At 44.0% G+C, this 14,571-nt stretch overlaps 1 protein-coding gene across 1 annotated transcript in view; it reads left to right on the top strand.

Annotated features, from left to right (window-relative positions):
* The first annotated feature begins 281 nt into the window (after nt 1-281).
* Nucleotides 282-14,571, top strand: part of LOC124555559 (activating signal cointegrator 1 complex subunit 2 homolog) — a 32,914-nt gene continuing 18,624 nt past the window's right edge. The window contains exon 1 of the mRNA XM_047129517.1: nt 282-341. Coding sequence (XP_046985473.1) covers nt 285-341 — 57 coding nt within the window. The 5' untranslated portion in view covers nt 282-284. The remainder of the gene's footprint in view (nt 342-14,571) is intronic.

Raw genomic sequence — 14,571 nt, 5'->3', positions numbered from 1 at the left:
ATCTACTGGTGTGTAAGTCTACCTATGGACTGACAACAGCGTTATTTTTTATATCTCTAGTTACTCACTCTATTAAAGATCAGGTCGTTGGTCTGGCAATGACAACTGCTTTTCGCGTTGCATAACCAAGAAAAACTGTTCGCGGCAGAGGTCACCCAGCGGAGGCAACCAGCGCAGTAGAAGATCAGGATTTTCGGGCGCCGTCCCTTTCTCCGCAGGAAGCCGCAACCGCTGATTCGCCGGGAAGTACCGCTATGACGTCAGTAGGCTGTGCTGGAAGCTATATGCGCGGAACCAGTGCTCCTGTCTTCAGTTCAGTCTGTGACGCCGCTGTCGAAATGGTAAGCTGCCCAGCCTTGCTTATTATATTTGGTATGGACTTACTTCGTGTTTATGCATTGACAGAGATTCTTCCAACGTCTAACTCCACAATCTCCAAGCCTGGCTACTACGACTATCGTATTAAAAATTGATCACATTGACTTCCAGCCGCGTCATTTCAGACTTCATAGCAGATCAGTCTTAATACACTCCTTAGACGTCATGAGTTGACTTTTTCTTAAGAAGTGTGGGAATGGAAGGAGCAAACGACTTTTCGCAATCCAAAATAAACAAGAGGATGATCATTCGAAATTCAAATTGAGTAGGCTGTCGGAGGAAGGGAGGGAGGGATGGTATGAGGCATGGCCTACTTGTAAATAGGTGCCATTATTAGTCAGAGTCAAGTGGGTGGGACTGGGGACATACACGTTTAGATTCCCCTTGTGTTGGGGAGGACAATTAGATATTTATATCAGTGAACTTTACTAAGAAGTATCTGCTTATGTCAAGTGAAGAACTTAATCAAAAAATCACGCAGTGGTTAAAAATAAGTACTTTACATAATACTGCAGATATTTTAGCAAAATAAATGGCTACATCATCTTCAGAGCGAAGAAATAGTGTGACTCTCCTTGTACGATACACTGTATCCAATTACCTATCCAGCTGTTCTGTATGGTTGGAAGGTCCTGCCATTTATGCCGAAGATAACCTTCTATTCGCACAGGTTTCTGGGTGGTAATGTTTCGATTTACAGGTACACATTTCAAAAATTTAGTTATTTGCAGATTGTCCAGTGCCAAGGTTGCATATACCCGTGGGCAAGTGAGGTCGCCCCCTCCCCTCTCCCCCCCCCCCCCCTTGACATACTTGCCATACAATAACTTATTCAGTTGTTGAAGCACTGTCGGTGGCAGGAAGTGTATAACGTAAACACTTAGAATAATAAACACAATGCATTCATATAGACTCTTCTTAAATTTTACGAAAGCTACTTCCCACTAAAGTACAAAATACAAAACCCCAGTTGTGGCAAGTAGTGGCAGGCAGACAGTTTGGAAAATACAGACCTTCAGGATCTCTTGTATAAATAAGCAGTAAGTCTATCAGAGTTAGTGGCACAATTAATATCTACTTGCAGTAGCTGGTTACATGAAATCCTGCAAGATCTCAATAAATTTTGCAAGAGAGCCTATGATTATATGTTTCACAAGGAGGATACGTAAATCTCAGCATAAAATTAAAAAAGAAAAATATGGAGTGTTGTGACATCAATGCCAAAGACGCAGGCGAAAGTTTCAGTTGTCAGTTTGGTGAAATTGGAGAATAAAGACGTTACTGGCATTACTGAGTTCTTGAAGGATCATTTATTATCTATTTTGGGTAAACTGATTCAAAACTTTTTGCTCAACACAAGTCACATAGATGTGTTACAGATTGCTTTTTCGAGAGAACAACAAGAGATGAGGCAGCTAGACCTTTATACAAGGCGAACTGAGTCAATAATTAAGCCGATGAAGTGTTATATTCAAGTGGGTACAGTCATATACCAAGTAGGATATTGAAGATTTGTGCACTACACTTTGGCAATGTCCTTAGTCACTCATGCATCACGTCTTTCCATGTTAGTATTTTCCCAGAGGGGATTCTACATAGTAAAAGGGAAAGGATACTGTTGACAACTATAGGCCTATATCATTGTCACATGTATAGTCACAAACTGAGTGAAAGGTATTTTGCAATAGAGCAGTCGCATATTTCTCGGGCCACATGTAGACAGATACACCGTTCGATCTGTGTTGGCTGCTTAGTTTGCAGGCAGCTACATTCCTTCTTGCAGTACACAGAGAACCGTATTGAATAAAAACTGTCGTCATTGGATATATGCTTTTACTCCATAATAACACTGAATGTCCCAATAATGATAGTAACAACTTTATTGACACTGTGGACCAAAACTGCGAAACTACGGTATTTATAAGGCTTGAATCTCAATCTAAGCAATAGGAAGCAGAAGTTTGCATTACTGGGTTTCTTCTGTTGTACAGATAACTGTCAGTTTTTTTTTCTTTTTCTTTTTTTGCGACTAACATAAACATAATTGTTACAGATGCGATGAAGAATTCATTAATAAAACAAAATCATGACATAAAGAGACACAACTTTCGTTTCACACTCTTAACTGCAATAAAATACATTTTATTCAATTTCTAACATACAATCCTGTTCGTGCTGATTTTCAACTCTTCCGTGGGAAAGAGAGGCACCAGTTTTCGAGGTTTGAACAAATTATAAGGTTTCGTGGAAGACACCTATGCGGGATCTTCCATAGAAGCTACATGCAACTACCTTTACTTTATGGTCTATAGTCCACTACCAGTACCACTGATTCAGTGAGACACGTTTACTTCACACATTTCCATTCCTTGAGTTCATATGTGATAATATTTTGGGGACAGTCCGTCCAGGCAGAAAGAATACGTTTTAGCCAAAAAGCGAGCGACCTGGATCATATATTGAAATAATCAACGGCGTTTAAGTAGGCCTCTATGTGATAAGCTGAGGATTATTACGCAATTGAACTTGTTTAAAAGTGATAGCAGTATTCGTCCGGTGAATTCCAGACACAATAATGATCTTTATGTGCGAGTAAATCCTTGACTACTGTTCGTACACAGGTGTTGCACTTTTCAATAGGCTTCCACAAAAACTGAAGACCATGAGTGACACACCACACGTTTTCACAATCAAGCTGAAGGATTTTCTCCGTCGAACGTTTCCTTTTTCTTGAAGTATTAACCTAAGTCCATTTCTTTTCAAGAAATGTAATTTGGCTTGATTAATGGGTTATTACAATTGTAAGTCATTAAAATGCAGTAGAAAGTTCGAACACAGGTCACTTTTTCGATCCGATACAGCCATCCTTATTTGGACTTTCCTTGATTTCGCCAAGTCGATACAAGAGAGAGTATCATGCCTAGTTGAATAAAAAGTAAATACATTAATTACATAGATACATAAAATTCAGTCACTTCGCTACCTTAGCCACATAATCGGAGTAGCTCTACCGTCTGGGAATCCAGATTTAGGCTTTCTAAATTGTTCCAGGGCTGTGCTGGGATGGTTCCTTTGAAAAGGGCACGCTCGATTTCCTTTCCCATCCCTTCATAGCAGAAGCCAGTCTTCCGTCTCTAAGGCGCCTTGCCACGGTCCTTGCGGCTCCACCCGTCGGAGGTTCGAGTCCTCCCTCGGGTTTGGGTGTGTATCTTGTCCTTAGCGTAAATTAGTTTAAGGTAGATTAAGTAGTGTGTAAGCTTAGGGACCGATGACCTCAGCAGTTTGGTCCTATAAGACCTTACCACAAATTTCCAAATTTTTTTCCGTCTGTAATGACCTCGCTGTCAACGGGACGTTAAACTCTAATCTTCCTTCCTTCCTTCCTTCATTGCTTCCTTCTGAGTAGCCGAAGAGGCTTTAGCCAACAAAACGTATGTATTTCCGACACGTTCCTTTCTCCGTGGAATTTTCAGTGGCAATGTTCTCGATAGAAGTATCTTAATAATTATATTCCACTTACAATAATAACACCACGAGTTCTTTGTTTTATAATTTCTGAGGAGATCATATCCTGAAACAGAGGTTTGGGCAGGATATGTTTCTCACGAAGAAGAAAAACCATGGTCACGTTCCAATACTGCAGTACCACATTAGTTCATAAAACCGTTTGTAATGCAACTGATTAGATCCAACAGAGTTATATGAATGCTAAGTACTTAACTCCTTATTCACTACAAATATTACATGCTGTGTCATCATAACCACTGTTTATGTAGTTTAAAAGAAGTCAGTTACTAAGGTCCCGAGTTCGAGTCTCGGTCGGGCACACAGTTTTAATCTGCCAGGAAGTTTCATATCAGCGCACACTCCGCTGCAGAGTGAAAATCTCATTCTGGAAACATCCCCCAGGCTGTGGCTAGGCCATGTCTCCGCAATATCCTTTCTTTCAGGAGTGCTAGTTCTGCAAGGTTCGCAGGAGAGCTTCTGTAAAGTTTGGAAGGTAGGAGACGAGGTACTGGCAGAAGTAAAGCTGTGAGTACCGGGCGTGAGTCGTGCTTCGGTAGCTCAGTTGGTAGAGTACTTGCCCGCGAAAGGCAAAGGTCCCGAGTTCGAGTCTCGGTCGAGCACACAGTTTTAATCTGCCAGGAAGTTTCATATCAGCGCACACTCCGCTGCAGAGTGAAAATCTCATTCTGGAAGTCAGTTACTAGTTTTTAAAAGGCATCAAACTTTATGAGTAGGAGCCTTAAATCCTCAAGAAAAAATTTCTAAGTTGAAGAAATACATTTTTTATTTCATCTATTTGCCTTTGGTATACGAGAGGGAGAGCGGTGTGCTAACCACATGCTCCTCCATATCCGCATCCAGTGACGCCTATGGGTTGAGGATGACACGGCGAGCGGTCGGTACCGTTGGGCCTTCATGGCCTGTTCGGGAGGAGTTTAGTTTTATTTGCCTTTGGTACCCATATATAAGTGTATACTGCTGCAGTGAGATACCAACGGAACCAAATGCTTGCGAGAAAGGTTACATGTAATTTCACAACTGTAGATCTGCCAACACTCTGACAGCGGATAGTGACTCGTGTTTGAATAGCTCAGTCGGTAGCACATTTGCCCACGAAAGGCACAGGTTCCAGATTCGAGTCCCGGTCCGGTACACACATTTATTCTGCTAGGAAGTTGCAAATCAGCGTACACTCCAATGCAGAGGGGAAACTCATTCTGGGAAGATTACATGTAGTTGTGGCGCGGCCATCAGAGGTCAGTGCCTAGACACGTCATCTCGAACGCCTGTAGCAATGAAATTACTGAGACTAGGTTCAAATACTTCCACTTTATCGTTGGTCACTGGTGAATAAAAAATCTGATTTCGTCCATCACTAGTTTCATAAACTGTTATTTGCAGTTTTGCGTAGTATTATTATCATATGAAAAAAAGTATTTTCGGATACTGATATTATTTTTAATTCATAAGTGCTAAAACATACAACGACCAAGTGCCTGATATCTGCGTCTGACACAGGAAATATTCACAGACAAAATTGACAAAAGTCTTCAAATATCTGAAACCACCTTTCTACTTTTGTCTCGAAAAGTGATTGTAACGTTTAAAAAGATACCTTGCATTGAGTCTACTACCCATATCTTATACGGAATTGAAGAAAACCTAACAGCGGTTAGGAAAATCATTTCACCGACGACAAAGAACATATAATATAGGCGAAGAGAATTTCCAACACTAACAGTGAAACGCTAGAACTAGCTCAGACAGAAATTTCAAGACTGATATGTACTATCTTTCGCCTCTTTCTATGAACAGAATGGCGAGAAAAGTGAACTAGACGACGAAAATAATTTAGGGTAGATAAGTAAAGGTAACAGATTCTGATCATTATCTACGCTAGGCTCAAAACTTATGGTACGCCAGCTGTAGTTCCTTGTGACAGTCTTTGCTGCACTTCCACTTCTGTTTGTAACAAATATACGTTTAATCTGAAAGCAATAAATGATTCGAACACATGCTGCTATCAAATACTTTTTTTAACTCATTGCATTTTAAGGAGAACTCGCTGTTAATCAGAAGTAATAATGAAATTCAGCTTATAACAGGATCTACAACACGACTGTCTATTTTTAAAGCGCGAACATTTACTTATATTTAGTTATCATTGTTTAGCGAATACATCTGTTATTACGTCAAATTTTTAACTAACAGTGGAGCTAATTATGTATATGCACGTCGGGGTCATTAGAGATGAACCGTTACATCATTTGAAAAATGAATCCGATATGCCCAAATTAATAAATCATACCAAATTCCCACTAGCTAAGGCCCAAGTAGCCCAAATTAGGACAATATGTCGGATATTTGAGCATAACTCCTCTCGAATACCACACCAGTGTTTAAATTACTATGCTATCTCTCGCTGATCTTTCAAGAATACTACGCTGAATTTACAGCTCGCACTGTTGCTGGATTTCCATGGCAGAATTAAGCAGCTTCTAAAAAGCACTTAGGCAACTTCCTCTAGCATGAAATAAGGGCTGTCGAACCAGCTCACCTCGTCCTTTTGGAAGGACCTCAGCGGAAGATATTGTCCCCGTGATGGCAATGCCTTTCAGTACCCGTGTTTATAGAAACTAAGATGGTGATTAGAATAATGAATGGATGTTATGCCACATTTGTGTCGTACATAAAAGTTTGTGTCAATACGTTGAGGCGAACGTACCGTACCAATATTTACATCTGGCAGGAATTAAGATTTTCTTTGTTTAATTCTTCCCAAGTGACAGAAATTAAGGAGGAACAGGAAATACAGGGAGAATCTGAAGATCATAGAAAAAATTTAGGAGTTCGTTTCTAGATAGTTTCTGACTCTTTTCGTGTAATGGACCTATTGTCTCCAGTGTCTCGATATACACTCCTGGAAATTGAAATAAGAACACCGTGAATTCATTGTCCCAGGAAGGGGAAACTTTATTGACACATTCCTGGGGTCAGATACATCACATGATCACACTGACAGAACCACAGGCACATAGACACAGGCAACAGAGCATGCACAATGTCGGCACTAGTACAGTGTATATCCACCTTTCGCAGCAATGCAGGCTGCTATTCTCCCATGGAGACGATCGTAGAGATGCTGGATGTAGTCCTGTGGAACGGCTTGCCATGCCATTTCCACCTGGCGCCTCAGTTGGACCAGCGTTCGTGCTGGACGTGCAGACCGCGTGAGACGACGCTTCATCCAGTCCCAAACATGCTCAATGGGGGACAGATCCGGAGATCTTGCTGGCCAGGGTAGTTGACTTACACCTTCTAGAGCACGTTGGGTGGCACGGGATACATGCGGACGTGCATTGTCCTGTTGGAACACCAAGTTCCCTTGCCGGTCTAGGAATGGTAGAACGATGGGTTCGATGACGGTTTGGATGTACCGTGCACTATTCAGTGTCCCCTCGACGATCACCAGCGGTGTACGGCCAGTGTAGGAGATCGCTCCCCACACCATGATGCCGGGTGTTGGCCCTGTGTGCCTCGGTCGTATGCAGTCCTGATTGTGGCGCTCACCTGCACGGCGCCAAACACGCATACGACCATCATTGGCACCAAGGCAGAAGCGACTCTCATCGCTGAAGACGACACGTCTCCATTCACGCCTGTCGCGACACCACTGGAGGCGGGCTGCACGGTGTTGGGGCGTGAGCGGAAGACGGCCTAACGGTGTGCGGAACCGTAGCCCAGCTTCATGGAGACGGTTGCGAATGGTCCTCGCCGATACCCCAGGAGCAACAGTGTCCCTAATTTGCTGGGAAGTGGCGGTGCGGTCCCCTACGGCACTGCGTAGGATCCTACGGTCTTGGCGTGCATCCGTGCGTCGCTGCGGTCCGGTCCCAGGTCGACGGGCACGTGCACCTTCCGCCGACCACTGGCGACAACATCGATGTACTGTGGAGACCTCACGCCCCACGTGTTGAGCAATTCGGCGGTACGTCCACCCGGCCTCCCGCATGCCCACTATACGCCCTCGCTCAAAGTCCGTCAACTGCACATACGGTTCACGTCCACGCTGTCGCGGCATGCTACCAGTGTTAAAGACTGCGATGGAGCTCCGTATGCCACGGCAAACTGGCTGACACTGACGGCGGCGGTGCACAAATGCTGCGCAGCTAGCGCCATTCGACGGCCCACACCGCGGTTCCTGGTGTGTCTGTTGTGCCGTGCGTGTGATCATTGCTTGTACAGCCCTCTCGCAGTGTCCGGAGCAAGTATGGTGGGTCTGACACACCGGTGTCAATGTGTTCTTTTTTCCATTTCCAGGAGTGTAGATTAGTTGCATGTCATCTGATATTTTATTTCTTACCCCCATTTATATTTTTATCTGGATTGCACTGAAAAATCTGAGCAACAGTGCAAGTGCCCTGCGTGTCGTGCTCGGAAACGAACTTGTTCCTTTCACCGGCAGTACTTGTTGACAACTGTAATGCCCACTTATTCTTCGCCGTCAGCCTTGCACTGATTACAGCTCGGTTCTGTCTCAGATTTTTTTCCCGGCGGTGTTAGTTGTAGGTTAAGAGTGATATACAGCATTAGCATTTGAACCACTGAATAGCTGGTCGATATGTACGTGTGCATTGGGTCACTGAATGCATTCGAGAAGCGACTTAACGATTCTATTCTCAACTGTTCGGCTACGACGGCAGTCACATCACAGTACATTCGAATCTCTAAGGAGTTGTTGGGTTACTCTGTCTTTTACGTTCTGGTGATTGCATACTACAGGCTTTTTCACTGTTGTTAGGGTGTTTTCACAGAAACAAAAGTAAATTGGGTAACAAACCGAATAAATCATAATTTCATTATTACGCATTAAAGGGCCATTGCAGGCCACGTGTTCCTTGTACCAAAATATTCTTCAGCATCCTCCGAAACTTTGTCCTTAGAATTCAGGTCCACCCTGTATATCACGAGGTGAAAGTGACAAAAATTTCGAATAAAAACTTTCACACTGTAACATGTCCTATTTTCTGTTACGGCCCTCGTCTAAACGCGTGAAGCAAACCATACAGGATAGTCAAGGGGAAAGGTACATGCTTTAAGATGTGTTAATATTAGTGATTCTGACATAAAAAGTTATACGAACGTATGTCATGCTTTAAGAGTTTCGAGGAAACTAATGAACAAATGGGGAACAGTACAAATCCAGATAATAGTAAGTGAAATATTGTGATCTAATGTTTTGTTTAATTGTGTACATTTCTTCAAAAAGATGTTTAAAACGTCCGCCGTCAACTGCAATGCATTTTGCAGCTCTTGTGGACAGCTGCTGTGTTCCTGATCTGATCTCACTCCTACGTTCGTTTACTTGAGAACAAGCATGTAAAATACGAAATGGAAGTTCCTCCTTTGTGTCCACTCTGTGCGTCTAGACTTCGCTCTTACGCCAACCACACAAACAGTAATCTAATGGAGGAAGACAGGGTGACCTCGACTGCTAAGAAATGACTACACGTCGACTGACCGAACGCCCAGCATATATTTTAGTGAGGTGCTGTGTCACCGTACGCAGAGTGAAGACGGAGGAGAAGAAAGAAAAAGGAAGGGAACAGTGGTGCTAGCTGCAGCGGGACATTATGCGGAATCATTGGCGACAAGCGGAAATGTGTACCAGACCGGTATTCGAACCTGGGCCCTCCTAGTTACTAGGCAGGTTCGTTAACCACTGAACTACCTCGAACACATTTTCAAGGAAATCAAGACAATGTACCCCATTAACACGGATATCGAAAACTACTGGACGGATGAGCTGGTGGTCAATAATGCTGAACTACACTTTCACTGGATAACGTCAAATGGCTCTGAGCACTATGGGACTTAACATCAATGGTCATCAGTCCCCTAGAACTTAGAACAACTTAAACCTAACTAACCTAAGGACATCACACACATCCATGCCCTGGATAACGTCGTTGAAAATTTGTTTCAACAGTGACGTGCATATTTTCACCTGCCCACACGTGCGAGTTGCGTGTGTTATTGATGCCATTGCTGGTAGATGTTGACTCGTTAGTGAACAGAATTAGTGGAATACAGCGTTCATTGGCAATGATCCATTGACAGAATTCCTTTTGTTTGGCATAATCTCCTGCACGCAGGTGTTGCACACTGGCGATGATACGGATGCAGGTAGCCGGTAGATGGACTGCGTTCTACCACTTCAAGAATGTTCTCAACTTTAGTGATATCTCATGTTGGACGGAACGTTCAGATACATGTACGCTGGGAAGCGTACCACGCTCACGCAATCTGTCAAACACCCTGTTAAATATCCGTATCCAGAACTCCGTGATTAGGAAATGGCCGTTCGTATTCGCGAACAGCGGCTCTGGAATTACTATTGCAAAACCCGTAGACAATGATCATGTCACCATACTCTGCCTCTGTGAAGACCTGTGGCATTTTCACTACAGTGACTCGTACTGCTTTGATTGTACCAGTGTAGTACACTGGTGTAACCACTGCGAGGTAAACAACGTGTAAACTCACAGGACTCGTCACCCCACCATGTGCAAGTGAAGTGTGTATTAGAATGGTCAGTTAAGACTACACTATGTAGCGTAATGTCGCTTTGGTTGTATCCACGTGCGAGTGCTGGTGAAGACGGACATGCGACTGACGCCTGTTATTTCCAAACAGCTGTATGTTGGATACAGTTAAGAAATTGCTAATTTTCATTTGAAGTTTTTGTTCAAAATCACCAATACTATCACCCCTCAAAGCATGTGCCTTTATTCCTGACTCGCCCTGTATAAACATGTTTTAAGATTCATGGATTGATTAGTGATACATTAAATGATTACGAACAACAGAATAATTTCGAGAATTTAAATACTAAAACTTAAATCAGCAGTACGAATGCACGTTAAGGCATTTTTCACAAGAGTAAGTGTAAATACTTTTGTCCAAAAAAAAAAAAAAAAAAATCTAATGTGTGTGAAATCTTATGGGACTTAACTGTGAAGGTCATCAGTCCCTAAGCTTACACACTACTTAACCTAAATTATCCTAAGGACAAACACACACACCCATGCCCGAGGGAGGAGTCGAACCTCCGCCGGGACCAGCCGCACAGTCCATGACTGCAGCGCCTAAGACCGCTCGGCTAATCCCGCGCGGCGAATATTTTTGTGTTTTGTTTACATTCCTTTGGAAAGCAGTAATGATCACAATATGAAAGAACATTTCGTCTCACATTTTTATTTCCGTGATACTTATTTTTAAATTCTACACAGAGATAACCGATATTTTGCGTCTTATTTTCTTTTATCAGAAATATCTTTCTCTAAATTCTTCTGATAACCAGTAATTACTGTTAGAGCCTGCATTCGGGAGGACGACGGGTCAATCCCACGCCCGGTCATTCTGATTTGGGTTGTCCGTGATTTCCCTAAATCGCTCCAGGCAAATGCCGGGATAGTTCCTTTGAAAGGGCTCGGCCAACTTCCTTCCCCGTCCTTCCCTAATCCGATGAGACCGATGACCTCGCTGTTTGGTCTCCTCCCCCAAAAACAACCCAACAACTGTTAGAGCCATCTGAGTGACTGAGGTAAAAGTAAGCCTTTATTTTCAGTGCAGCGCAGATTCAGTGTAGTGTTCCGTCCGTCAATATCCCTCCAAAGGATCAGATCAAGGTTAGACTGCGAGAGCACTGTCACTTCACGACAAGAAGAGTGACAGCATAAGCCATAGCCTGCCGAACTGGCGTATGTCGTTCAAGCATTCGACCGCTATCGTGAGAAAAAGATCTGAAGATCAACCTCCTTGAGGTCGCTTGCCTGACATCACCATCTGATGATCGCTACCAGAACTCATTTCGCGTAGGCATCACAAGTTGAATGCTACAGCACCGTGCGTTGCCGTTTTGGAGGCAATTGGGAGGGCTGTGTCAAAGCAGACAGTACCTAACCATCTCCACACGATACATTTGGCCTCTAGGTCTCCATTACGAACAATAGTACGAACCCCTTGCTCCTCCGTGGGCGAACACAGTGGACGAGGAAACATCTGAAGTGGAATCTGGATATAAGTCGTTGTATTCTCTTCATCGTCGAGTGTAGGATTTGCCTGACGCCTGGTGATCGTAGTGGGAGAGTGTGAAGACGGTCAGATATTAAATCAGGTTTCTGTTAGACTTAATTAAGATAAAGTTTTACCCCAGCATAAGAGTGATGGGCACAAAAATGGAGCCGGCCGCGGTGGTCTAGCGGTTCAGGCGCTCAATCCGGAACCGCACGACTGCTACGGTCGCAGGTTCGAATCCTGCCTCGGGCATGGATGTGTGTGATGTCCTTAGGTTAATTAGGTTTAAGTAGTTCTAAGTTCTAGGGGACTGATGACCACAGATGTTAAGTCCCATAGTGCTCAGAGCCACAAAAATGGACCAGTGAGTGACGCATTACGCTATCATCGTTCTGCGTCAAATAATTTGCCGATCTGTTGAAATGGTTCAAATGGCTCTGAGCACTATGGGACACAACTACTGTGGTCATAAGTCCCCTAGAACTTAGAACTACTTAAACCTAACTAACCTAAGGATATCACACACATCCATGCCCGAGGCAGGATTCGAACCTGCGACCGTAGCGGTCGTGCGGTTCCAGACTGTAGCGCCTTTAACCGCTCGGCCACTCCGGCCGGCCAACGCAGGTGGGTTACATAGGATTTTCATCAGGTGAATTTGGTCGCCGAGACGTCAACATGAGTTCTCTATAATGCTTCTCAAACCACTGTAGCACTGTTCTGGTTCCGACACAGGAACAATTATACTGCTGGAAGATAACATCACCGTTGGAGAAGACATCAAGCATGAAGGGATCCAGGTGATTCGCAGCTGTCAGAGTGTTTTAGATTGCTACCACAGGTCCCATGCAAGCGCAGGAGAATGTCTCTCGAAGTACGAGTATAATACTGCTCCCACCAGCCTGCGTCCGTGGCGGGCTGGACGTTTCGAGCCACCGTTCACCTCGATTTCGGCGTTTGCGGAGACGACCATCGACAAAAATTTGGTTCACCCGAGGAACCGACACGTTTCCATTGATCGACGATCGAATCCCTATTGTCCCGCGCCCACTGCAATCTTAATTGACAATGTCGTTGAGTCAATGTGTGACCACATAGGGGTGGTCTGTTGCGGAGTTCCATGTTCAACAATGTACGATGAATGATGTGCTCCGAAACACTTGTGCGTGCACCAGCATTGTGATCTTTCGGCAGATGTGCCACAGATCACCATTTGCTCTAATTTACAGAGCAAACAAGCCTCCGAACCCCATGTTCTATGAGGAACCTTCAACGTCCAACCATTTAGTGTCTAGTGGTAATTGCACTGTTTTTCTACCTCTTTCCGTAGATACGACAGTAGCATGTGAACATTCGACCAGTTTCGCCGTTTTCTTGATCTTATTCACACGTTGTGTGTAGTAAGAATCTCCTCTTTGTCAAAGTCGCTTAGCTCAATGGATTTCGCCGTTTGTAGCCCATATTTTTGTTAGGGTGATCCCACGTCCGTGTCTGCTCCTCTTACATCCTTTTGTTACAGCGTCACGTGCCCGCGTAGACACCAGGTGACATCCAACGTCGCGGTGGGCAGTGGTCATAATGTTTTGGCTTATCGGTGTATTTTGCTCAGGTTCTCAAATGGAGTCTACGAAACAGTACCTGAAGGAAAAATCAGAATTATGGTTTAACGCCCAGTCGATAACAAGGGCTTTATGGATGGAGTACACGCTGAATGGGGAACGACGGGGAAAGAAATCTGCTGTCCTTTTTCAAGGAAACTTCTAGGTATCTACCTTAAGAGAATCAGGGAAACCATAGTAAACCTAAACCTGTGTGGACAGACCGGGATTTGCACCGTCATCCTCCCGAATACAAGCTCAGTGTCTTTACACAGCGCCTCCTCGCTCAGTAAAAATGTCCTGCTTAACCCCAGGAAGTTTCACACGTATTACTTTTTCACGAAGAGGAAATAGTAAGCAAGATAGTTTCTTTTATAAACTATACTGCGTGTCAAAAAAAAGTGAAGGACTCACAAGAGGAAGAGGAAACGAAATTAAAGTTCACCAGTTAAGAAGGCATATGATATTATGTCGTTTCGGAGATTACAAACTTGAGCCAAATTTACAAAGAATTTGACAATATGAGCCCACTTATAATTATGACGTTGCACACCTTCTCACCTCAATGTACACACTGATTCAGTTGGGAGTGATGTCATAAAGTCGTTGTATCCTCTTCTAACGCAAGGTGACGTACAACTGTTGGTTGGTTGGTTGTTTTCGGGAAGGAGACCAAACAGCGAGGTCATCGGTCTCATCGGATTAGGGAAGGACGGGGGAGGAAGACGGCCGTGCCCTTTGAAAGGAACCGTCCCGGCATTTGCCTGGAGCGATTTAGGGAAATCACGGAAAACCCAAATCAGGATGGCCGGACGCGGGATTGAACCGTCGTCCTCCCGAATGCGAGTCCAGTGTCTAACCACTGCGCCACCTCGCTCGGTCGTACAACTGTTGTAACTGATCGCTGAAACCCAGGATGCTGGATGGAGATATCGTGGAGCTGCTCCCACACGTTTTCTATCGGGAATGATTTGGCGATCTTGCTAGTCACCGGAGTACCTCATCAAGT

Source organism: Schistocerca americana, chromosome X (genome assembly GCF_021461395.2).
Source record: "Schistocerca americana isolate TAMUIC-IGC-003095 chromosome X, iqSchAmer2.1, whole genome shotgun sequence".
Lineage (NCBI taxonomy): Eukaryota > Metazoa > Arthropoda > Insecta > Orthoptera > Acrididae > Schistocerca > Schistocerca americana.
Note: the sequence above shows the minus strand (reverse complement) of the source record. Positions and strands in the feature narration are given on the sequence as shown.